Source organism: Malus sylvestris, chromosome 12 (assembly GCF_916048215.2).
Source record: "Malus sylvestris chromosome 12, drMalSylv7.2, whole genome shotgun sequence".
NCBI classification, from domain to species: domain Eukaryota; kingdom Viridiplantae; phylum Streptophyta; class Magnoliopsida; order Rosales; family Rosaceae; genus Malus; species Malus sylvestris.
This window is the reverse complement of record NC_062271.1, coordinates 18,225,860-18,249,544: the sequence shown is the minus strand read 5'-3', so window position 1 is coordinate 18,249,544 and position 23,685 is coordinate 18,225,860. Positions and strand designations below refer to the sequence as shown.

The following is a 23,685-nucleotide window of genomic DNA, read 5'->3' as shown; positions in this document are numbered from 1 at the left end:
ACTGAGTTTAAGTTTTAAGAAGTGTTACCGTAAATAAGCCTTCTAGTTAAAACAGTTTTACTGCATAAGTTATACCAGTGTTGAGAGGAAGAGGTTATTCCAAAGAACATTGTCCAATTAATTTCAAATCATAACAAATTACAAAATTTCTTGGCACAGAAGGCATAAAACAAAAACAAAACAAAAGGTACCGATGATCACAGCAGTTCAACTCGAAAATCACAAAAAGAATGCTGCAAGAATTGCTACCACCCCCACTGATGCAGCTGCTGCGATCCCATGTTGTTCTACCCCCATTGCAGATGATGCTTCAGCAGTGCTGCCGCTATCCGAGGATCCCGAAGGCGAATCAGCACCTTTAATTTTTGTTTCGGGCTTCGATGGAGCAGGAGCGGGTGCTGGAGTGCCAAAAATGCTCAAAGGAAGGAGCACCTGGTCGACCTGATACACCGCCAACTGACTATCAGTAAAAATGGTATTAGCCACGGCTGCATTCACCACCCCTGTTGTTATGTTCACTTGGTTCCCAGATGTGGTCACATTTAACGGGAACTGCCCATCATCGGTGTTCCCGGCCTGCGTATGCAGAGGGTTGGACACGGTTTGGAATTGCGCAGCAGAATAGAAAGATGGTAGCACATGGAACTGCACAAGCTGCAGCTTTTGCTGCTCGGAGATGGAGTTTAGCGTGCCGGCCTTGAGGCTGGAGAAGGCGTTGTCAGTTGGTGCAAAGAGGGTCATGCCTTGGTTTGAGGTGCTGAGCTGGGTGTTGATTTGGTCAGCCATCTTGGTGGATTTGAGGAGCTTGATCAAGGTGGTGAATTGGCCTGCCTTCTCGAGGACGGCAGTCACGTTGGTGGCTGATGGCGCGGGGGCTGCTGCCGGAGACTGAGCTGAAATAGTGGATGAGAACGAATGGAGAAACAAGACTAGCAAAATGAAGAAAGATTGGGGTGCCATCTTTTTTCTTCCTCTGTTTTTTTTTTCCTTGGTGATTTTTTTTTTTTTATATATGTTGTGACTTGGTTTTGGTGTATAAGTTAGGGAGATAAGAGGGTATATATTTTGAGGGTGTGATCAAATGAGAGTGGAGAATTAGGTGAAAGGAGGTGGTTTGACAATGCCATCTGAACAGAATGTGCATCTTTTTCTTGGCAAATAAGAGGAATAGTGAAATATGGAGAGAGAGAGAGAGAGAGAGAGAGAGAGAGAGAGAGAGAGATTTTGCTTGGCAGGGGAGGAAAAATAGCTGGAAATGTGAATGAAGGGAGTGGGGTTACGTATAAGTGAGGGGGAATGATGGGGTTTTTTTGCTTCTGTTTTGGTCCAACTTCAAAGAAGAAAGCTTGCAGTTAAAGTATTTTCATTACAAGCAGTTAGGATGGGACCAATTTCTGGCATTCTTTGATTCTTGGTCACCCTTGAAATTGATATGGCATTCAAAGAAGGAAGGGGAAGTGTCACTACCACAAACAAATCAATGCTAAGACTAACAGTAACCCTCGGAAACTATTATTAACGCTTTAAAATAGTCAACAGCCATTTTCTTTTTCTTTTTTATTGAGAAAAAATGTATTTGATGACTATTTTGAAGTGTCGATAACAACCCCTGAAATCTAGCATTTGATTATGAAATTTTCATGGTAGCATTACATGTGAAACTTTAATTAACAAACTAAAAAAGTGCAAATCTAGAATTTGGAACTCCAACTATGCCTTTTTGAGATTAGTCTTAGCACATCATTATAATTACTACTTTTCATGTTTAACATGGCCCTTTGGAAAATTGAGTGTTCTTCATTAAGCAAACAAATGAAAAGCAGTTGAGCAGGCAATTTCAACCATTTATAATGATATACATCTTTTTAATTCCAAATTACAGATCCAATAACCACCAATGGGTCCATTAATTTTATAAAATAAAAAAATTCTCAAATCCAAATGCAACGTTGTGTTTTTTTTTTTTTGAAGAGGTATCCACAAGTGGGCTAGAAATCCAACCTTCTTCAAATTTTAGAACAAATTGGGCCAACCCTATTAATCTTTCACGTGAGCTTGATATATCAAGGCAATGCCCAATATTATCAATCCGAAAAGCCTATCAATCTTCTCTTTGTTGTTTTTAGGTAATGAAAACTTGCTCTCTCTCTCTCTCTCTCTCTCTCTCCCCCTCTCTTGTTAAGCTTCTTGTTTCTTTTGGAAATTGACCCAGATAGACCCCAAGATCCATGTGAAGTCTTTTGTTAAAAAGTAGACTAATTCTATTTCGAGGAAAAATTCTTGTGTGCAACATTCGGATCGCATTGGCTGTTTAACTTATCACAGTCACAAAGCGCCAAGTCTTTGTATTTAGATGCCACATTAGTCTCATACAAGTACTCTTACTTTTGTGAGTGAATTAGACAATCCACTTGATCTGATTATTGTACACTAAAATCTCTCTACTTGGAGATGGTAGCAAATCTGACGTCCAGGGGCGGAGCCACCAAGGGACTAGTCCCTTGCCCATCCTGACGTCATCTGAGGTGTGAACCTCATGGAAAAAGATGAAGCAAATAACGTCGTTAAGATGTATTGATTTTAAATCTTTTCGGCTGTCTAATGAAATGATAAGTTTGGCAGGGAGTTTTAAAAGATGTGCAATTTTGAATGGAAAAAGCAATCCCAATTCTGGTTCGATTCTCTCACCTAACAGTAATATACACCCTATAATTTTCTAAAGCAACCCACCTTCTTTATTTGCAGACCTCTCCCCCCTTTTCCTTCTTTTTCTACTTCTTTGTATTTTCTTTAGCCTTCCACAACCTACCTCTTACTTGGTTGTCTGGTTTTTTACATTTTTTTCTTCTTAGCATTGAATTTAAGAGAATTTTTTCAGTTTTGTGAGACTTACACAAATTGCATATGTCAAGATGTTATGAATTCAACTTTTTACACACACTTATATATATATATATATATATGTATATATATATATACTCATATATATGTGTGTGTGTGTGTGTGTGTATGTGTGAAAGGCCCCTCCTCATTCAGAATTCTGGCTCCGCCACTGCTGACGTCCCCATATTTGTGTCTCTTTTCTAGTTATTGACATGTGTCTCTCAACTTAACTCTATATTTAACAGTGTTAAACGTTATATAAAATTAATAAAAAAATTAAAGTTAAAGGAAAACAAGCATCAAACAGCCATCCAATAGTTGAATATCAGATAATCGAACGTACGAAGAATAACAAACTAATAAAACATTAACTGAAAGAAGATTGTCATAACGGCTACATAACTCAAGAGAATACATTATGAATGACTTGTTCTTCATACTAAACCATAAGCAATATTTATAGAGAGAAAAAATCTAGAAACCCTAACTCGGATGGAAAGGAGTTGAGCTCTTACATGACGGTTTGAGTTTGAACCGCACCAGTTACTAATCTAACAAGATCAACAAAAAAAAAACTAAAAACTAAGAGACGCGTGTCAAAAAATTACAAAAACATAAAGAAGACATAAAAATGACATCAGATCCACACATGTGAACCTCAACTTTGATCTTTATTTATTTCCCAAACCCAAGAGAGACATACCATCCAAGCATGATGCAGGTGCACTTGCATCCACTTCTGCAGTGGTCCTTAATACATCCATTTCTTCTGACAAAAATTCTAGACTTAATATTTTCCAAAATTTTAATCATACAATAATACTAGAATTATCGAAAAAAAATCATCCATAGTTTCCAAAAAATAGAGGCAAGTGACGTAAACCTAAAATATATTTTAAAATAGAATGAAAAATATTACACTCTCTTCAAACAATGTGACACTTGCATTTCACGTTTGATATCCTTACTTATTAAAAAGGAATTGTTTTTTTTTTACCTCTTTTCATTTTTTGTCAATAATTCCCTCTTCTCATTGAATTCTTTATGAAGAAGTCGGAAATTCGAAGTTGTGACTTCTTTCAAGATTGAAAAGAGAACTAGTTGGTTTTTCCATTGTATTGATTAAATTAAAGATAAATTTAGAACTAATTACAAACCTTTAATAAAGTATGACACTCGAATACTAAGATAACAATAAAAAACGTTAAGTTGCAGTTAATATACAACTTAATGTTGATATAGTATTGTAACCAAATTTATTGGTGTATTTCTATACAGAAAAAGAGTTTTTTTTTTTTTTTTTTGTATGAATGCCATAAAAAATTTACAAACCTCACATTGTGAACGACAATTTTTTTTTATAATAAAATATAAAACTCAAATACTAAGATGTCAATAAATATCTCAAAACTATAATTTTAGTATGTATGGCACGAGTTAAATTAATTGACTTTATACAAGCGATAACAGAGAACGAGGATTTGAACTCTGGGGTCTCAAGTGAAAAGGAAATTGCCCTTAGCTGACTTAGAAATCTGTTCCATAGATTGTTTGAAGTCCCAATTTTGTTTTTTTGTTTTTTTGTTTTTTTTCTTTTCACCAAGGAAAGCCCCAAAGTGGACAAAGCCAACCTCTTTCCCCAATTGAATCATCAAATCCAATCTCCTCCTGTATTTGCTGCTTCATCAAACTCTCATTATCCAGTACTACAGTCTAATAATATTTCTCTTCATTTGTGAGTGAGAGATCTTATGTTTGAATCTCGTCAAAAAAGAATTTGAACCATATTATTGTTAGCCCATTATGAGGTTAAGCCCACTCTCTCCCCCTTAGACAATCTCGAACTGAAATGGTTAATTTATAATCTCGTCCAAAATTATATCCATACAAAAAAATATTTTTAAATGAACAGTGTCAGACCATACTTATACACCATTTCCAACCGACAGACTAAACATAGCCCTTTCAATAATTTATTGGTTTTAGGTTTGTGCTTTAAATTTATTAGTTAATTTAATCAAACTAATTTGGATATTTTCAAATCTAGTTATTGAATTTGAATAAATTACTGAAACTAAGGAGCTCGGCTAAAAAACAAAAAAACATAAGAGGGGGCTACACTTGGCCAGCGTGATACCACAAATCAGGCTATTTTTGTTTATTTTTAAACATTTAGCTCTTCTCATCGGAGATGACTTTAGAGTAGATAACACCGGTTAAAAAAAAAAAGAAAAAAAAAAACTCTCACTATGCAAAGTTACATGCCCTCCAAAATAAAGTTACTAGGATCCTAGCCATTCACTCCATTGACTGGTAGCACAAATCAAATCTTCACCCTCAAAAATTTACCAACAGACACTTCTCCCATAAGCCACAAACCAGACAGTCCAAGCCATTTGATCCGGAAGCCATTGAAGCCCCCGCGAGAGCACGATAACGCAAAAACAGAGCAAAACCCACGTTTCTCCTATCAATTTCGAACCAAGAACAACCAAAAGGTTAGAGCATTTCAAACCCTAGGAGGGGTCATGATCGTATGCTCCCAGGGGTACTCTAATCGCGGACGACGAGACCATGATCAACACGGCCAACGGTATGATGCAAACGACTTCGTCTAGCAACGCTCAGTCGCCGGGCCTCAAGACCTATTTCAAAACCCCTGAGGGGAAGTACAAGCTTCACTACGAGAAGACGCACCCTTCGGGCCTCCTTCACTTCGCCCATGGCAAAACCGTCACTCAGGTGCACTGGATTTTCCGCCATTAATTTCCTTCGTTCCCCTTTTTGGGAATCTTGCTTTTTTGGGTAGCCATTTTTTGGGGTTTTTTTCGGAAAGCTGTGAGCTTTTCTGTTTTTGGTAATGGAGATTGTTTAGGGTTTTTGCCAGTGGTTAAAGAAGCATGTGGCAGAACATTGAAGATTGGAATTTAATTTTCTGGGTTTTGTTTGTAGTGTGTAATTTTTGAAGTTAATTGTTCAAAGAAATGTTGAATGCTGGATATGTGAGGTGCTTCAAGAGCCAGTATTCGAAATCATTTATCCTACTTCAACATTTAATCTTCAAATGTTTTCGTCATTTCCATATTACGGTATATAAATTAAAAGCCTTCTGGGTTGTTGATTATCAGGCAATACTAGCACAACTTAAGGACAAGCCTGCTCCATCAACCCCGACTGCGCCATCTTCGAGCTTCAGCACTGGAAGTGGCGTACGTTCGGCTGCAGCACGGTTTTTGGGTGGTGCTAATGGGAGCCGGGCGCTTAGTTTTGTTGGAGGGAATGGAGGGAGTAAGAGTGTCAGTGCGAGTAGTAGAGTTGGGTCTTTGGTGGCTTCCAGTTCGAATACTTCAACATCTACTTCGAACTTTGATGGGAAGGGGACTTACTTGATCTTCAATGTGGGGGATGCGATCTTCATCAGTGATTTAAATTCTCAAGACAAGGTATTTTAGGAATGATTTTGTAGGTTTAGGCACTGGTATTGGTTTATGATAGGTTTCTTGTGCATGCAGGATCCAATAAAGTCTATACATTTCAGTAATTCAAACCCTGTCTGCCACGCATTTGATCAAGACGCAAAGGATGGTCATGATTTGATTATTGGGTTGAGTTCCGGTGATGGTACAAATGTTTGCTTGCATTTGAAATCACACTCTTTTTATTTTATTTGGTATGAAGTTCAAATATCTTGAATGGTTGTATGTTTATCTTTGTAGTCTACTCAGTGTCACTGAGACAGCAATTGCAGGATGTTGGAAAGAAGCTTGTAGGTGCTCAGCATTATAATAAAGATGGCTCTGTTAGTAACAGGTAAGATTAACTCTCTCATATTTTAATGATTTGATGAATATTAATACAACTGTAAAAGTTTTACCCATTTTTAGCTTATCTACTTTAAAAGGATTATATATTTCAAAAACTGCATGAAACTAGAAGTAGATTAAATACATTCTTTATAGAAGGTTTGAACGTAATGGTTGTTTTTGTATTGTCGAATTGTTTAGAATAAGCTGCAGAGCTACCTACAATTTGTTCATTGATACAGTGCAGGTTGATATATTTGAATTTTTAAGTTGGCTTCTGTAGAGATTAGAAGGTTGCTTAACTATCCAAAAAGGAAAATAGAGCATATAAGTGGCTGTGGATCTTAGCCTATTTCTGGTTTGGTAGGCTTCACATTGACCAGTATAATTTTCTCTCTACATGCAAGTTGGTGGGTACTCTCTTGTTTCATCACTCTTGCAAGGACTGATTTCTTACTCTCACTTCGGCTAATTTCAGAAGTCCAATGTGGATTCTGGATCTTTTGGTTTCAAGAATGTTCTAGTAGATGCTTGGCTGAGGCCCTTTTGATGCCTTATTGTACATTTTCGATCTTTTGTTTATAAAACAGTAGCTTACATCCCTGTATCCTATGATCTGGGGTCTAACTGAACTGATGAATCCCTGTAACTTAGAGTATTGTGCATTTGTACTGATTTTTAGCTTGTGTGTCATTTCCTCGATGGGCATCATTTGAGAGCATTGTGACTCTGACTTTCGTGGAGTAGCTTGATTAATAGCTGTTTTCAACAGCCGTTGTACTAGTATTGCATGGGTTCCTGGTGGTGACGGTGCTTTTGTTGTTGCTCATGCCGATGGGAATCTATATGTATATGAAAAGGCAAGCCTCTATTATTGGAAAATACTTTTCCCTAACTTTGCTTTTATGTTCCATGTGTTTAGGTAATTTGAGTGTATTTTTATTTATCTTTATTTCTTTCTAGAGCAAAGATGGGGCTGGTGATTCTTCATTCCCTATTATTAAAGATCCAGCTCAATTTTCAGTTTCCCATGCACGTTACAATAAGGTATTGAGTTATGTTCCCCATGTTATTTCTTTTGAACATGGCTCTGCAAGTTTTTCTATAATTTAAATAAGGCATGACATGCAGCTGTTCTGTCACCATGGTGATTTAAGACTTCTGACAGTTAATAGACTGTTTATCTTTCGATATCACAGTTTGTATCATATTCTAGGTGTAAATCTTTTTGGGTGCTGTGTTTTGGTTAATAATCGATAGTGTAGATTCCTATTCTAATATGGGCATTGTTTGAGACTCGTGAAACTTGGCCTTCAATATGCTAGGCTGTTTTAACCTACAATGTTCTCAAATGTAAAGTTGTCCGTGCGCAACCTATCAGATTATTTAAGTTCTGTTTGGTGTCTATACAATCACATGTGTATTTACGTAACAACTCTAGTATGTTCAGATGGGGTATTTGTACCATATATTAGCAGTAGCTACTGAAGTTCATACATTGGGTGGGTTGACAGGAGTTTGCCTGCACATGCAAGTTCTATTCATACATCGGGTCATTGGCTGAAAATATGCTTCTGTTCTCATTATTGTCTGTCGAAGAGACCTATTTCCCTTGTGCAACACCAAGCAGGATAAAATTGGTGGTCCATCGTGTATTATTTATTTCTTCAAAGCCTATTTAGGGGTCTAGCCTCTAGTAAATCCCTATATGTTTGCCAGTTGAGATCTTACAGGCTTATGTGCAGTATACTGGAATATCACTATGGTAACTGAATACTGCATTTGCATCAACATATGTCAGATAGTTACAAGGAAGAGATGTATATCTGAATTTCTTTTTCTGTTTCCGTCACCAACTACCATTTTTTCATTAACTTCCTGTTATGCGTATGCAGAGTAACCCATTTGTCAGATGGCATATCGGCCAAGGTTATGTTAATAGTATCGCTTTCTCGACTGATGGGGCCTATTTAGCAACTGTTGGAAGAGATGGTATAATGTCAATACGATATTGTTTGCGTTGTGCAATTGGTCTTTGTTGTCCTGGTTCTTCAAGGATCCTTTTATTCCTAATGTTAGATACAAGCTAAATTTAATTACTGAATGCAGGTTATCTACGTGTTTTTGACTTCTCAAAAGAGCAACTTATATGCGGTGGAAAAAGTTACTATGGTGCTCTCTTATGTTGCGCTTGGAGGTGTGCACCATTAGTGGTTTTCTATTGAAGCTCATTGCTGGTTTTTTAATCTGATCTTGTAAATTACCTATAAATTTTAAACTTCTTTTGTATTTGGCTCTTTCTGCATCAATATATTTTTATACTTTTAGGATGATAGTATGACTGATTACAATGCAACAGCATGGATGGAAAATACATACTCACAGGAGGCGAAGATGATTTAGTTCAAGTTTGGAGCATGGAAGATCGGAAAGTTGTAGCTTGGGGAGAGGGTCACAACTCTTGGGTTAGTTTCTTAAATAGCATTGTGCGTATTATAATTACCTGATTGTGGCTGGTTTACTTAGTTCTTACCGGATGACGTTGGCAGGTCAGTGGAGTGGCTTTTGATTCATATTGTTCATCACCAAATTCAGATGGCATGGGGGAAACTGTCATGTACCGGTTTGGTTCAGTCGGTCAGGTATCAGAAACTATAATGTCAAAAATTATGTATTTACATTCATAATCAGATATCTCATGTATAAGAATGCCGTAATACAATTGGTTGTAAATGAATATGTAAGATTGATGATGATATTTTCTCTATAAAACTCTGTTAGTGTTTTTGTTTATACTTTCCGTTTGACTGCAGGACACACAGTTGCTTCTGTGGGACCTGGAGATGGATGAGATTGTGGTGCCATTGCGACGATGCCCTCCTGGTGGCTCCCCCACATATAGTGTTGGAAGCCAGTCATCTCACTGGGACAATGCACTTCCAGTGGGTGCCCTGCAGCCTGCTCCAAGCATGCGAGATGTTCCAAAAATCTCACCGCTGGTTGCTCACCGGGTACACACTGAACCCCTCTCTGGCGTAATGTTTACCCAAGAATCCGTTCTTACTGTCTGCAGAGAGGGGCATATAAAAGTTTGGGGGAGACCCGGTGTTTCAGAAACCCATCAAACAACTCAGCTGAATTAAGTACCAGCTCAAAGGAGAAGCCTTTGTCCTCTGTTAGGGTTGGCAGCTGGAGTTGCAAGCAATGACCAGACTGTCATCAGACGAAGCTAAACAATCTTCTCTTTTTTTCTTTCGATTTTTTCTCCATCGGGTTACAGTTCTAGCTATTTGCCTGTGTAGCATTTTTCTCTTGTTGTCCAGTTGGGTTTTTCCAGAAAAAGCACTTTTGTGAGCGTAATCTGATTGGCATTGCCATGCAACCAACTGATTCTATTGTATAGACAAAAATGTCATTGAAGGCAGTAAGAGGTTGGGAGGGAGAAGCCCCCATTTGTAATTACGAAACGGCTTTTTGCTAGAATATATTTACTGACCTACAGCAATAATATGATGTTTGATGCGACGAACAGAGGAATACGTTTTGGTATTTTTTCACGAAAATTTTGATCACGAAACCATAAACGAAGGACGAGCCAAACAATGTGGCTCTCAAGCCAAACTATGTATACAAAACAGTTTATGTACAACGCTTAACATGTGCTATATTTTGGGGCAGTTTACAGCCAGACTTTCCCTTAGCATGCAGCGGTGGTATTCGTGCATACAGAAGTAGAGCCATGAGTAAGTTCTGCACCTTGAGGTTCATTTTCCCGCTGTCGGGGATTCGTTTGTGTTTGTTGTGTATTCTGTGGTGATTGATTCGGTCGTGTCACCTCCTGAGAACCATGCTGTTGATTTGACTGCCGAGAACGCCATCTTCCCCTCCATCTCAAAGCCTCAACAATGATAGAGCTTCCACACATTGTAATTCCGAACCCTGAAAAGGTGGCGAGGAGAAGAGCCAGAACTGCCTGCATGTGAATCTGTGGACCGGACAAGAACATACAAACACGAATATTCAACAAGTGCATTCACACGACCATCGGTGTTTTGATCAGTGGTTCTTCTTTCTTAAGCATTTGTAACCAAAATTTCGAAAACTTTCTCAAATTAAGTAGGGTCATCACATTCTCAGGTTCACCTGCCAAATCCTACCACTACTTGATTACTAGAGCAACTCTTACCAATGAATAAAGTAGATGTGCTGCAATGACGACCAGTGCAAACTGTGTAGTTGCATAACTCCAGACATATCTTCTTCTCACTGTGCACGAATTTCTACGTCAGTATAACAGAAAGATCGTTCTCTTGGTTTTAGTGAAAGGAAAATCGCAAATATTTGCATGAACAAAGAATTTCAAAGTTATCTTACCCATTGTGGACGATGTCATGGATGCCAGTAGACCCAAGATGCAGGAAAAAGGAAGAGAGAGAGTGATTGCGTGCGATCCCATTTTCCCCACCTGTCTATGTGATTTGATTAAGAATTTGAAAGGCTACAAAAGAAAAGCATAACGAAGTTCCATAACGTACCAGAAGCTGCTCAAGAAAACAGAAGTAAGCAAGCATGCTAACTATGGCAAGGATCGGAACATCCTGCCAAACCCTGACAAATTTGCATAAACTATTAGTTATACCATACTATGAGGTGGTACCGAACACAATAAGAAAATAAACCCGCACAATAAAGACACAGCAAGTGCAGAAATTTCCGCTTCCTGAGCATTATATCAGTTGAAAATTTTCGACTTGCCTATATTGATTAACCTCAGCCTGCTGTGCTCTACTTGCTCGAAAATTAACAGCCTGAGAATTTTGAATTCGAAAAAGTGTGACTGGCAGGTTCTGAACATCTTCTCCGCACACATCGCATGTTTTATTACCCTTAATGCTGAACCATTTTACAGCACATTTTTGGTGGGCAAGAGCAAGGTCGCCTTTACAGCTGCATTCCATCTTGAGGGTGTCGGCATCTTCACCCAGCTCAACTAAGCAAATTCGACAAACAGCTTCTTCTTCAGCAATATCTTCACCACCATCATCACTTCCATCTGAACCACGAAACTAAGATAAGGCATAGGTTGGTTATCACAAGTTACAAAACTAGGGTCAAAGGTAGCTAGAATCTGAAAATACAGACAATTAGCATAACATGGTACTCAGGTGCATTCGCAAAGGAATAGAAGAGGATATGGACACCAGACAATTAGAAGCAGAACTTACTAGTGACATTTATTGGGGATGTGCTTGACGTAGTCGTGACAGTCCTCTCAGCCACTCGTGGCGTGGTTGGAATTACACGAATGACACTGCCTGCATATATACTTCCATCTTTCTTAATCGCAGGAACTGAACGTGAGCGGCAAATAGGTCGTTGGGCCTCTGCTTTCTACAATGAAAAGAATCACGTGGAACAGCAGACAAAGATATCTGTGAGGTTACTTGAGACAAAAAAAACTATGCTAGAAACTCATTCCTTACAAAATACGTTCAACAAGTAAACGTGCCATCTCTGGATGCAGAGCTCAAGGCTTAAAGTAATAGTTCTAAGAGAAGTACCTCATGGAAGTAATTTTAAAAGTAACAAACGTCTCAAACATCATAAAATGAAAGGGCAGTACAACCCACTGTAGGATTCAAACTGATAGAGGAGAGATAGGACGAAATGTTTAGCCTCCGCTTAAAAAATGTGTTGCACCGAAGGACAACTTATGCTGCTAATCAGTCTATAAAACTAAATATTATATTGTATCAACTGTTATTAACACCCGCTTCATTTATTCTCTAAGTCATCAAGAACCAAGGCGAAAAGGTTGTCTTTCTGGTCTAATTGATATTTTCAGTAGAAGCAGTACAAGAAGTTAAGGGGGAAAGTCAGGGAACCCATCACAAAGACAGTGCACTACCACCAGACCACGCAACATTGAGGAAACCAAATGACTGTAAACATATACAATAAACTTATACACACTAAAAGCACAAGACTTCAAATTGTATTTAAGATTTTGTTATTATAAGATTTCCGTAAACTATGGTCAACTTGAATTCTTCTCAACAAAACAGTTATTGTCAAACTAACAAGTGATATATACTCACCAGATCAATTGTGTTCCTGCCATGCATAGACTCTAGATTTGAGTGAGCAATTGGAGTTGCAGGCAAGGATGATGAGGTTTTCGTCCTGGGAGTTAAAAGTGTTGCAAAGGACCAGGCCCTTGGAGTTGAAGGCTTCTCATGTGTCCCTGCAGGTAAGCCTCCTAGTGCTCGAGTGGCAGCCTTCTCAATATCCGAAGTAGTGTTCCAATTTTTGAAACTTAGTCTTGGAAGGAGGCTTCTTTTTGTGGTCGATTTAGTTTTTGACGACGAGGGACCTGGGGACGCATTGATTTTGGCTAAACTAGGGCTGGGTAATGGGGAGAAATTTACTCTTTTGGGAGTGGGGCTCGGCGTTGGGGGCATGTTTATTCTCACAAAATTCTCTTTGGCATCCTCAAGAGTTCTTGAAGGTATCTGTAAGACGAGGTTCTGTCGTCTCCACAGATGGCCAGGAGGTGCTTCTTCAATTATCTCAGTGGAAACTCCATCCTGTGGAAAAAGAATGATCATCCAGGATCAGCAAAACACAAGAAAGCATTCTACAAACATGATCAACTACTACTTATACACCAATATAAGACAAGAACATGTATCATGCACAACAACATAAGATGTGAAAATTGAGGAACTAGGACGAGTCGGTTTCATTTCACTTGCATAAATATGCGACATTGAGGACAAAACCGGCATAAGGAACCAAAGGAGACATATATATCGAACCAAATTTACAAAAGAGCATATGATATGAATTGTCCCATGTTAAGAACATCACGAAAACACAGAATTTCGAAAACAACCTGAAAGGTAAGTTCTTTTTTACCAAAAAATTAAGAAATATAACACGAAAACAATAACAGCATAAACCCTGACTAGTTCGAAGAGGAATTGGATGCTTCAACTTGAATTTCATAGTTATACAGATACCAACTTAGGATTGAAAATATGATTAATGGCAGTTTAAGCATGCATTAACCCAGTTTAGGTAAAAAAGAAGAAGAAATTAAAGGAAAAAAAACTAATACGAAGTCAAAATTTCATAATTCACAAACAAACATCTGACAAAATCATCAAATGAATTGAATCAACAAGTGAGGAAAATGGAAAGCAGGAAAACGAATATATAAGGACAACCCATGAACGAATTTTCAACAAAAAATGGGATACCATGTAGGTTGAAGGCTCAGCTTCGTTTGTGAAAATGCCGCCACCGTTTTTAGCAAAGGTTCCATCTTCAGTCGCCATAGCTCAAAGGCCACTGCTACAGATTCTGCAAAACCACTAAAACCCAGTAGAGTGAAAAGGTAGAGGAGCTGGAAAAACAGAGGGGTGTGTGTATGTGGACTGTTGAAGTGGCAGCTGAGAGAGAGAAAGAGGAGGCAGCTGAGAGTCTCTCTTCTCAGACTGAGTCTCAAGCAATTCAAGGGCCCCCAGTTACTGCAATGGAGCATGGGAGCGAAGAAATTGTTTAGCATGCCGGTAAGATGCCTAGTACATCAAGTCATAATACAAGTGGTCAAAAAAAAAAATTTCAACTATTCATTTACTTGTACTAAGAACAAGAATGTCCAAGGTAAAGTAGGAATGATTACAATTGAATATAAAATGAGAAAAAAGTTGATTAAGATAGTTTGGACACGTGAATCGAAGACTTACAGATTCTCGGGCTAGAAGAAGCAACTATGAGACGGAAGCTCAGAGCAAAAGGGATAAAGTAAAGCTTAGGAATACTTGAAAAGAGGCTTTAAAGAGATATGTAGTACTTGTAGCTAATGGAAGATAGTCGCAAAAATTGAACACAATGGTCTTCTAGAATTCATACAGCAGATCCACTTAGTGAGATAAGGCTTGATTGTTGTCATTATATCCAACCACTTGTTGCTAGATAGTTCGGCATCGGCGACAAAGAGCAATGCTAGATAGATCAACTTTTAAAACCAAATTTATCAATCATATGATATGTCACAAATAAAAAATAAAAACGTTAATCAACATTTAAATAATAAATTTGGTTTGAAAATTGATCACTTAACATTACTCACTAGAAGTAATAAAGGGTTTTGGCTTTTTGGCATATATGTTGGGCTTTGCAAGCTTGCGGCGACAAATTTGGATAATATGACTTAAATGATTTCTTATTTAAATTATTGCTTATAGAGATGATTGTCGAATAGAGATTAAGAAATTAAATAACCTTATTATGGAATTTATATCGTAAAAATACGTTATTTACAAAAAATAGAATATATGTCTTGTTTTAATGGGGATGCAAGTATTATCCGAAAGTCTGAGGAGAGACTCTCAGCTTATGCATCAAAGCAAAATGAGAATTATCCAAATGTTTAATCATTTGGCCAAAATGTTGTTATGGTAGGAAGTTTTATTTGAACTATTTAACGTTTTTTAATACAAAACTTATTCTCTGTACCCATATTATGATTAATTAAACGATCACTATCTCTTTAAATCAAAATTTACTACCTAAACTTTGATGTTTTCGGCTTTGTTAGCTATCTGAACTAATAAAACTTACAACCTTCAAGTTCGTTAAGGCCTTGTGAACTTAAAATATTTTATTCAAACATCAAGTAGAAAGAGGGTACACAAATATAAGAAACTCCAAAATCACCAAATTCTTGTTCCTAAATCCTAAAAAATTGAAATCAAAGGGAACTTACATGAATCGATTCATACCTTAGTTAGAGGATTCAATATCACAATCTATCGGTCAAAGAGAGTTTGTTTTTCTTTTTGGAAGCATCTTAGAGTTTTAGTCAGAACGAACATATGATAAAAATTGCGTGATTGTAGAGTTTGATTATTGGTATAGGTTTATTGATAAATTTTAGTTTTACTATTAATTTCATCTTGTACTTGATAGTAATTGTGCAATAGAATAAAAAAAGATAATTTATATTTAAAGTTGAAATTAAGTGTAGAACAAGGTTATACAAGTTCAAATTTCACAAAAATACTGCCACATATTATTCCACTTAATTATATGCCACATATTATTCCACTTAATTATATGGTAGCGCATGCATAAAGCAATCAAGAAGCTGGCCCTTCATCTTTATGCCAGTATATTTCAACCCCCTTACATTGTACTAATTGGGATTTGACTACTATTAAGTATCAAACCGGCACGCACATATATATATTTGAAAACTCAGTTGCAATTTGCCATAGGATTAGATACTCCTTTTATTTTGGGAACTTTAACGAAAAGCACCCGGTACTGTTCACTTTAACGAAAAACCACATTTTTACACTAAAAAGTCAATCTTGGTACTATTCACTTTACCCTTTATTTTGTCCTTATCATTAAAATTCAAAGTTTTCAAATCCTTTTCATTAGTTTTCCTTTTTATTTTTTGTCTTTGTTAAAGTCAAAGTACAAAATGATTCTTTCAAGTACTAGTTCAGGTTTATCCTCCAATTTTTTAATATGGCACTTACATACATTATAATACATACATATGTATAAGGGGCTAGAGGATTATGACTAGCTTTTCACATATTTTTTAATACGTTTTTTGTGATTTTAATTTTTGAAGAATCTCGTCTATCTTTTAACCTATCAATCAAAAATTATTCCAAAAAAAAAGGAGACAATTCAAAATGATTAAGACATTTAGTTATAATGAAGAAAATCAAGACATACATTTTGCTAAATGACTACTATTAAATCTAACAATCATATATGGTTTCAAATTTTGATAATTTTTTGTAGAGCTAAACTTGAAAAAACCGTAATATCGTTGGAATACATTATCAAGTTAGGCACTAAGAAATTGTGTGTTAAAAGACATGGCCCCCATCCTCACGCATATATCCAGCCAGAATGTAATGAAAGCTTAGTTTCCACCTCTCTTTTAGTCAAAGAAAATATTAGAACTTGTTGCTTCTGCTAGAAGTGTTCGATCTGGCTTGAAAAGAACTTGGAAATCTTAATGCATGTGACCACACACCACCCAATTAGGTTACTTAGTCATCGGAATCCAGTAGTCGCTATATTGCACTTTGAGAAATGCAATATATGGAGAACCTTGTCAAAATGTTATGATAATAATTGACAAGTTTGTTTTTTGTGCGTGCTAGCTGAGTGCAACTTGCTCTTGGTTTAGTTTGGGTTGGTTTGGTCCCGTATTTTATTTAGTGGCTGTGACCTGCTTACCTGCCACTTTGTGAGTGCCAAATGATGACTGACTGGCAACATCAACTAGGTAGGTATGTGTAAAAAGTTTGGATAACTCTAGGATGGAAGGTATGTGTAAAAAGGTTGGATAACTCTAGGTTGGTCATCCACGACTGGGTGAGCGATTGTCCACTGCTAATATATTATATTGTGAAATCTACATGCATCGACGGTATTCACAAACATGGACGTGGAAATTTGTTTCCTACTTCCTAACACTCCCCATTTGAGTTTAACATCACCACCTTGAAGGCTAGGCTTTTCAATTTAGGTTGTTAAGTTCTCACAAAAATTATGGTGAAAACCCGATTCACTCCAAATCCCTCATTAGATATGATAATTTCCTAACGAGCTAATGCCAAGAGATTTCACAAATAAAGCTATTATAGATCCGTATATGCTCTTAATTTCTAGCAATCAAGTACGCTTTTGTGGTTAATGTTATTGTGAACAATACTTGGTACACAAAAAAAAAAATTCTCAAATTTAACGATTAAAAGGAATGATGTATAGGTTTTTTTTTTTTTTTTTGAACAAACGTATTACTATACTAAAGGGAAGGTGGTGGGGTTTAGCCTCACAATGGCTTAGTAATAATGTGGTTCAAATTCGTCTTTGGCGAGAATCAAATCTAAGACCTCTCACTTACAAGTAAAGAAGAATACAACTAAAACGTAGTACTAAGTGGCAGATATATAGGTTTTCAGAGTGCAGGATCAACTTCCTAATCTATATCCTACTAATATTATTCCCAATTAATATTAATGGGTTTTGTGATTGGGCTAAGGAAACACGTTTATAAAAACTGTTCTTGAGTCCAAGCCTACTAAGCTTATGAAATCTATCTAGTGAAAGGCCCAATGGCTCATCTTATGGTACCAACTTGAGTCCATTTCTGGTTTAAAAAGGGGAAAATGGTTTTCCCACCAATGGGCAATGGTATATAAAGATCATACAACTTTCATTTACGACTTGGTACTACGGTCTAGGTATTCCTCTTCACTTGTATGTGAGAGGTTTTAGGTTTGATTCTAACCAAAAGTAAATTTGAATCACATTATTGTTAGCCTATTGTAAGGTTAAGTCCAGTCTTGCCCTCCCCACCCTACCTCGACCCCATAGGGGTTTGTTCAACAAAACAAAAATGGCATGGTACTATTTGTAATCGGGTGAGGCTGATTGAAGTGGAGGTGACTTAAAATGGAGAGGAATTTGATTGGGAAGATTCGTAATTCATATTTTAATTGAAGTTATTTACTAAAATATCTGGAATTAAATATGAATCTTCATAATTTTATATAAGTTGTTCAGTAATTCACCTAACATAAACTAAAAATAAATTTGACCTAAAATGTCATTGCTCTAAATAAGTTAATATGTATAATAGTTAATGGACGAGCTTGGAAAATAGAAATAGAGAGCATATAATGGGTAGAAAATGGATTCATGTGAGTTGGTTCTCTAGGAATTAAAATACTACCTCTCACCCAAAAAACAAATTTCTCCAAAGGATAATACTGGGGATACCAAAATTTTAAATCAATTTTGCAAATCAAATATGTGTCACCTATTGGAAATAAGCACATTAATCAACACTTAAGTAATAATTCAATCACCAACTTTCACATCATTTGGTTTACAAATTTGATCTTCCTAACATTACCCCCAAAGAAAATATAAAGTTGAATTATTGTGACCCTACTTGTGGTCTCATTCTCATATAATTGATCAACACCATGAGTGCTCCGTAATCATAATCCAACTGTTTACTTAGATTAACGGATAACTAAGCATGAGAAGCTCTGTTTATAGGCTTACATGATAGTGTCGGAAAATATTAATATTTTAGGTTTATTTTAGGGAATTGTTATTAGAACTCCAAAAATCTGATTTGTGGAGTGCCAAATACACTTTCCTTATTTTATTGTTTGAGGTTTTTTGGTATTTTAAATAATAAGGTTTTCTTGTAGGTTAAGTATTTGGATTCTTTGCCTATTAGGGATTATGGTTAATTCAGAAGATGGTCTGTAATTTAGTTGAATAAGTTAATTATAATGTAGTTTTTTGGGTTATGAAGTTATCTTAGAGAATTTATAGTGTTCTCTTTCTTTTCAATTAATTAAGTATTATTCATGATTGTGTAGTCTATTCATTCGTCTATTCGTTCGTTAGTTCATTATGCGTACACCGATTTTCAACTTGGTATCAGAGTCGATTTGATCATTTAGGGTTTTTTGTTTTCAACTCCCATTGATCATTCACGGTTAAATTTGCTCTCGTTTGGTATTCCTCTTTTAGTCATTTCTCATTCTTTTTCGCTTCTCGTTTTTCTAGTTTAAATATGTAGGAATTTGCGTTCTTTATTTGAATTTAGGCCTTTATTTGAAAATGAACTTTTAACACAAATAGTCCTTTATGCTTTGACAAGTCATCAGTTTGGTTCCTTATGTTTCAAACTCATCAATTTCATCATTTATCTATTAAGTTGCTCATCAATCTCGTTCTTATCGTCCAACTCCATTAGAAACTCTGTTAGTTTGCTGATGTGGCAACATGTGGGACTGACAAAGCCAAATATTTAGAGCCACATGGATTTAGTGTTACTAAAAATAAATTTGAAATGAAAAATAAGAAAAACCAGTAGCCCCGTGTTTCAGCTACACCCTCACCATCACCCCAGCCCTACAGCCCCAATACCCTTCATCTGCACATGCCACCCCAATACCCTTCATATTACTCCTATCGTTTATGGATACCTTTACTAAGATAAAGAAAATCAAGTTCAAAAACAAGCAAAGACAACAGAAATGTACAATACTCATCCATTGTTCTTCAAATTATTGTAGTAAAAGTGTAGATAATGGTGGTTGTGGTGGGTTGAGTGATGCTGGAGTTGGGGTTAAGTTTTTATATTTTTTTATTTTATGATTTCATGGTTGTGGTGGGTTGAGTGATGCTGGAGTTGTGGTGGGTTGAGTGATGCTGGAGTTGGGGATAAGGCAGTCATCTGCAAACACTAGATTTCAATGGGGGAGGCACCATAAGCCTAGGATAGGCATAGGCCTACCCTTAGTTTTTCATCCTTTCTAAATAACTTGTATTATAATTTTAATTTTTTGGCAAATGTAGTATTTTTTTTTAGTTTACACAAAATTCTTAAATTCTATTCACCAATAATTAAAATAAGAGGTCTCTTTTTCTTTTCAATTCCAATTGCACTCATCTTAAAACTAAATTTAACATCTTATTTTATAAACAAATCAACTCTTAAAATTAAAATGTAAAATCTGATTTAGTTTGAGTTTTCCTCCTCTCCTTCATGAAATTTCATATATTTGTCCTCCAAATTCCAACCCACAACAATATTAAGGTTTATAAATCTATCTAATTTCAACATGAAAAAAACATTTAGCGTCTCAAAAAATTTAATTAGTTGACAATTCAAGCATTTATTCTACTCTCTTATCAATACTATCCATTTGTTTTATATTTTTTACATTTATGTGAGGCCCCTCCTCACATAAAATCCTGACTCCACCACTGCTAAATTTGAGATTTTAAACCCTCTAGGAGAAGTAGACCCACATTTATCTTGATTAGTGGTTCCACACAAAGAATGAAAATATAAGGAGACAAAGGATCTCCTTATCTGATTCCTCTAGTAGGGTAAAGTAACCATGTGCTTTAACATTTATGAGAATAGAAAAAGAAGTGGAAGTAACGCATTCCAAAACTAACCTTATCCAGTGACTATGAAGCCAGGATTTGGATCATCTCCGAGGCAACTGGTAGGGATCATCTTGACTAGTATTCGTGGACCGTTGGATTTTTATCAAACGGCTACAAACAGGAGGACCCTCTAAAAGTAATAATAATTGTAGCCGTTATCCAACGGTCCACGAACACTAGTCAGGAGGATCTCGACCAGTTGCCTCAGAGAGGATCCAAATTCATGAAATTCAAATTTCTGCAAGACAAGTTTAATATAATCCCAACTAATAAGACCATAAGCTTTTTCGAGGTCTAATTTAAATGCCATTACCCTAGTTCTACCTTTTTTTTTTGTTTTAAAAGAGGAAAATATTTCATGAGCAATAAGAATATTATCATTGAGTGATCTTCCAGGAGCAAAAGCACCTTGGTTCCTAGAAATACAACTTTCAAGTAGAGGTTTTAGCATATTAACAATGATTTTAGCTATAATTTTGTAAGTTACATTGCAAGGCTAATAGCTCTAAAGTCATCCACCACTTTAGGGAATTTTACTTAGGGGATTAAAGCAATATTAGTACGATTAATCATCCTTAAGCTTGAACAATTTCCCAATAAATCTCTTGCTAGATCTCTAATGGAAGGACCTACGGTATCCCATCAATTTTGATAGAAGGAAGCATGATACCATGAGGACCCGGGGGGGCCCATGGGCAGCAATGCTGCAGACAGCTTTCCAAATTTTCTCATCCTCAATAGGACTGATGATATTATCATTTTGTATATCACAGATGCAAGGTTCAATAATATCAACAAACTTGGACATGTTAGTGGAGTTGGGGCAAGACTGAGCAGTAAAACGCAGCTTAAAATCCTGCACAAAAATATGCTCATGCCCCTCACCAAAATCCCACTAGTTACCAAAATTAGCCTTCAAGGGGTCTTTAATTTTTGTAATTTTTGTAATTCAATGTACTGACACTACTAGGAAACCAGTCATTAGTGGCGTTTTGAAAACCGACAAAAAACATATATTACTGTCGAATTTTAAGCAAAATTCGACAAAAAATGGATGCAGTGGCGGATATAATAAGCGGCAGAATTACCTGCGTCAGGAAATTAATTTTCCGACAGAAAATACTCTAAAACCGACAGAAATTGTGTCGGATATAACCGGCAAAAAATGCTTAAACCATCCGACAGAAATGAATTAATAATGAATAAATAAAACCATTTAATGTCGGCTAAAACCGACAGTAACAAATTAATACTGAATAAATAAAAACATTTCCTGTCGGATAAAACTAACAAGAATGATATTAATAATAAAAAAAATTATAAATCACTTTCTGCATTTTCCATATCCCCGCATTCACCGTTGACATGGTTTTATTAAAACCCACACAATCAAAGGTCACATCTAGATGTTAGAGCTTTAGATTGTAGTCTGTTATTATTATTCTCTCAGAAAATTTATGGCTTGTGGGAATTGGGTTCATTAGACTTTAGGGTCATGAGTGAATTTTTTTTATATTTTTTAAATGTGTTTATTTATTTATTTTTAATCAATATAACATTTTAAAATAATAAAATTTTCATTTATGTCGGTTATAACTGCCAGAATACTAATAATAATAACCGCTGTAAAGTAAAATAATAAAATAGTCAATTTCTGTCGGTTATAACCGCCACCATTAACTTAAAAACCGCCAGAATATGTAAAAAAATATTAAAAAATAAAGATTCAAAAATACCGCCAGTAAATTTCCGCCAGTATTTTCTTGATATCCGCCAATAAATATCCGTCAGGAATTTATGTCGGATATAACCGACATAATTTTTCTAATATCCGCCAGTAATTAAATGATGTGTCGGATATAATTTATTCGACATGATTTTCTAATATTCGCCACCATCATCCGCCACCTAAAGCTAATATTGTAGTAGTGTAAATTATATATGAAAGCTACTCTTTGAATTTATATATGCAGATTTATCGTGTTTTTCTCCTCAATGTCTGCCAATCAATGGCTAAGTGGCCTTCTTCAATGAAGGCAGCAATAGACTCTTCATTCTTTTCCTCCTTGTCTGCCAAATCAATCTTATAGGTTCCCAACATCCAACAATTCCAGAAGGCTACATCATAAACTTAGATATCTAATTATTTTACAAGATATTGATAGAATTAAGCACTAATTAATTTTTAAACTGAACGCGGGTATTATCATTATTTCTTAAAATGAACACTAATTATTTTTTAAACTGAACACTGGTACTATCATTATTTCTTAAACTGAACACGGGTATTATCACTATATCTTGAAATGAACACTGGTACTATCGATTTCTTAAACTTAATAATGACTATTTCTTAAATTGAACACGGATATTATCATTATTTCTTAAATTGAATCCTGACTATTTCTTAAACTGAACACGGATACTATCACTGTTTCTTAAACTGAACACTGGTACTACCACTATTTCTTAAAGTGACATGGGTAATATAACTATTTTTTAAACTGAATACCAATTATAACACGGGTATTATCACTATTTCTTAAATTGAACACGGGTATTATCACTATTTCTTAAACTGAACACTAGTACTACCACAATTTCTTAAACTTAACACTGACTATTTCTTAAACTGACACGAGTACTATTACTATTTCTTAAATTGAACACTAGTACTACCACTATTTCTTAAACATAAAACTGACTATTTCTTAAGCTGACACGAGTACTCTCACTATTTCTTAAACTGAAGAAGGGTACTATCTCTATCTCTTAAACCGGAATACTGTCACTATTTCTTAAATTGAACACTAATTATTTCTAGAACTGAACACAGATACTATAACTATTTTTTAAATACTTCTTACCGTTTTTTTTTTTGGTGAAAAAATTATAATGAGAATCTCGACAACAATTTACATGAAGTTAAAGGGCATCGTTGAATATGATAGATCTAAACCTTCTCACATTACGGAAA

The 23,685-nt window shown here is 35.9% G+C and overlaps 3 protein-coding genes across 5 annotated transcripts; 1 reads left to right on the top strand and 2 right to left on the bottom strand.

Moving 5' to 3' along the window:
• Nucleotides 1–94: 94 nt before the first annotated feature.
• On the bottom strand, nucleotides 95–1,085 carry LOC126593766 (fasciclin-like arabinogalactan protein 11). The gene has a single exon (XM_050259883.1). It carries the CDS (start codon nucleotides 958–960, stop codon nucleotides 220–222), a length of 741 nt encoding a protein of 246 aa, XP_050115840.1. The 5' UTR covers nucleotides 961–1,085; the 3' UTR covers nucleotides 95–219.
• A 4,137-nt stretch (nucleotides 1,086–5,222) lies between these two features.
• Nucleotides 5,223–10,211, top strand: LOC126593375 (uncharacterized). 2 transcript variants are annotated; one of them, XR_007612931.1, is made up of 11 exons: nucleotides 5,223–5,625; nucleotides 6,012–6,326; nucleotides 6,396–6,504; nucleotides 6,600–6,693; nucleotides 7,459–7,546; nucleotides 7,650–7,733; nucleotides 8,582–8,678; nucleotides 8,796–8,883; nucleotides 9,046–9,151; nucleotides 9,241–9,328; nucleotides 9,500–9,648. XR_007612931.1 is itself a non-coding variant. In XM_050259423.1 (11 exons), the coding sequence occupies exons 1-11, from the start codon at nucleotides 5,458–5,460 to the stop codon at nucleotides 9,827–9,829; spliced, it is 1,572 nt and encodes a 523-aa protein (XP_050115380.1). In that variant the 5' UTR covers nucleotides 5,229–5,457; the 3' UTR covers nucleotides 9,830–10,211. The 2 variants fall into 2 exon arrangements, 1 of the variants encoding a protein (XP_050115380.1); XM_050259423.1 differs by having other exon boundaries at nucleotides 5,229–5,625; nucleotides 9,236–9,328; nucleotides 9,500–10,211.
• A 2-nt stretch (nucleotides 10,212–10,213) lies between these two features.
• LOC126593376 (uncharacterized) lies at nucleotides 10,214–14,281 on the bottom strand. 2 transcript variants are annotated; one of them, XM_050259424.1, is made up of 8 exons: nucleotides 13,949–14,279; nucleotides 12,785–13,273; nucleotides 11,912–12,077; nucleotides 11,442–11,739; nucleotides 11,222–11,294; nucleotides 11,061–11,151; nucleotides 10,873–10,952; nucleotides 10,214–10,671 (listed from the first exon to the last, which is right to left on the bottom strand). In XM_050259424.1, exons 1-8 carry the CDS (start codon nucleotides 14,024–14,026, stop codon nucleotides 10,384–10,386), a joined length of 1,563 nt encoding a protein of 520 aa, XP_050115381.1. In that variant the 5' UTR covers nucleotides 14,027–14,279; the 3' UTR covers nucleotides 10,214–10,383. The 2 variants fall into 2 exon arrangements, with proteins under 2 accessions (XP_050115381.1, XP_050115382.1); XM_050259425.1 differs by having other exon boundaries at nucleotides 10,453–10,671; nucleotides 11,061–11,155; nucleotides 13,949–14,281.
• Between the last annotated feature and the right edge of the window lie 9,404 nt (nucleotides 14,282–23,685).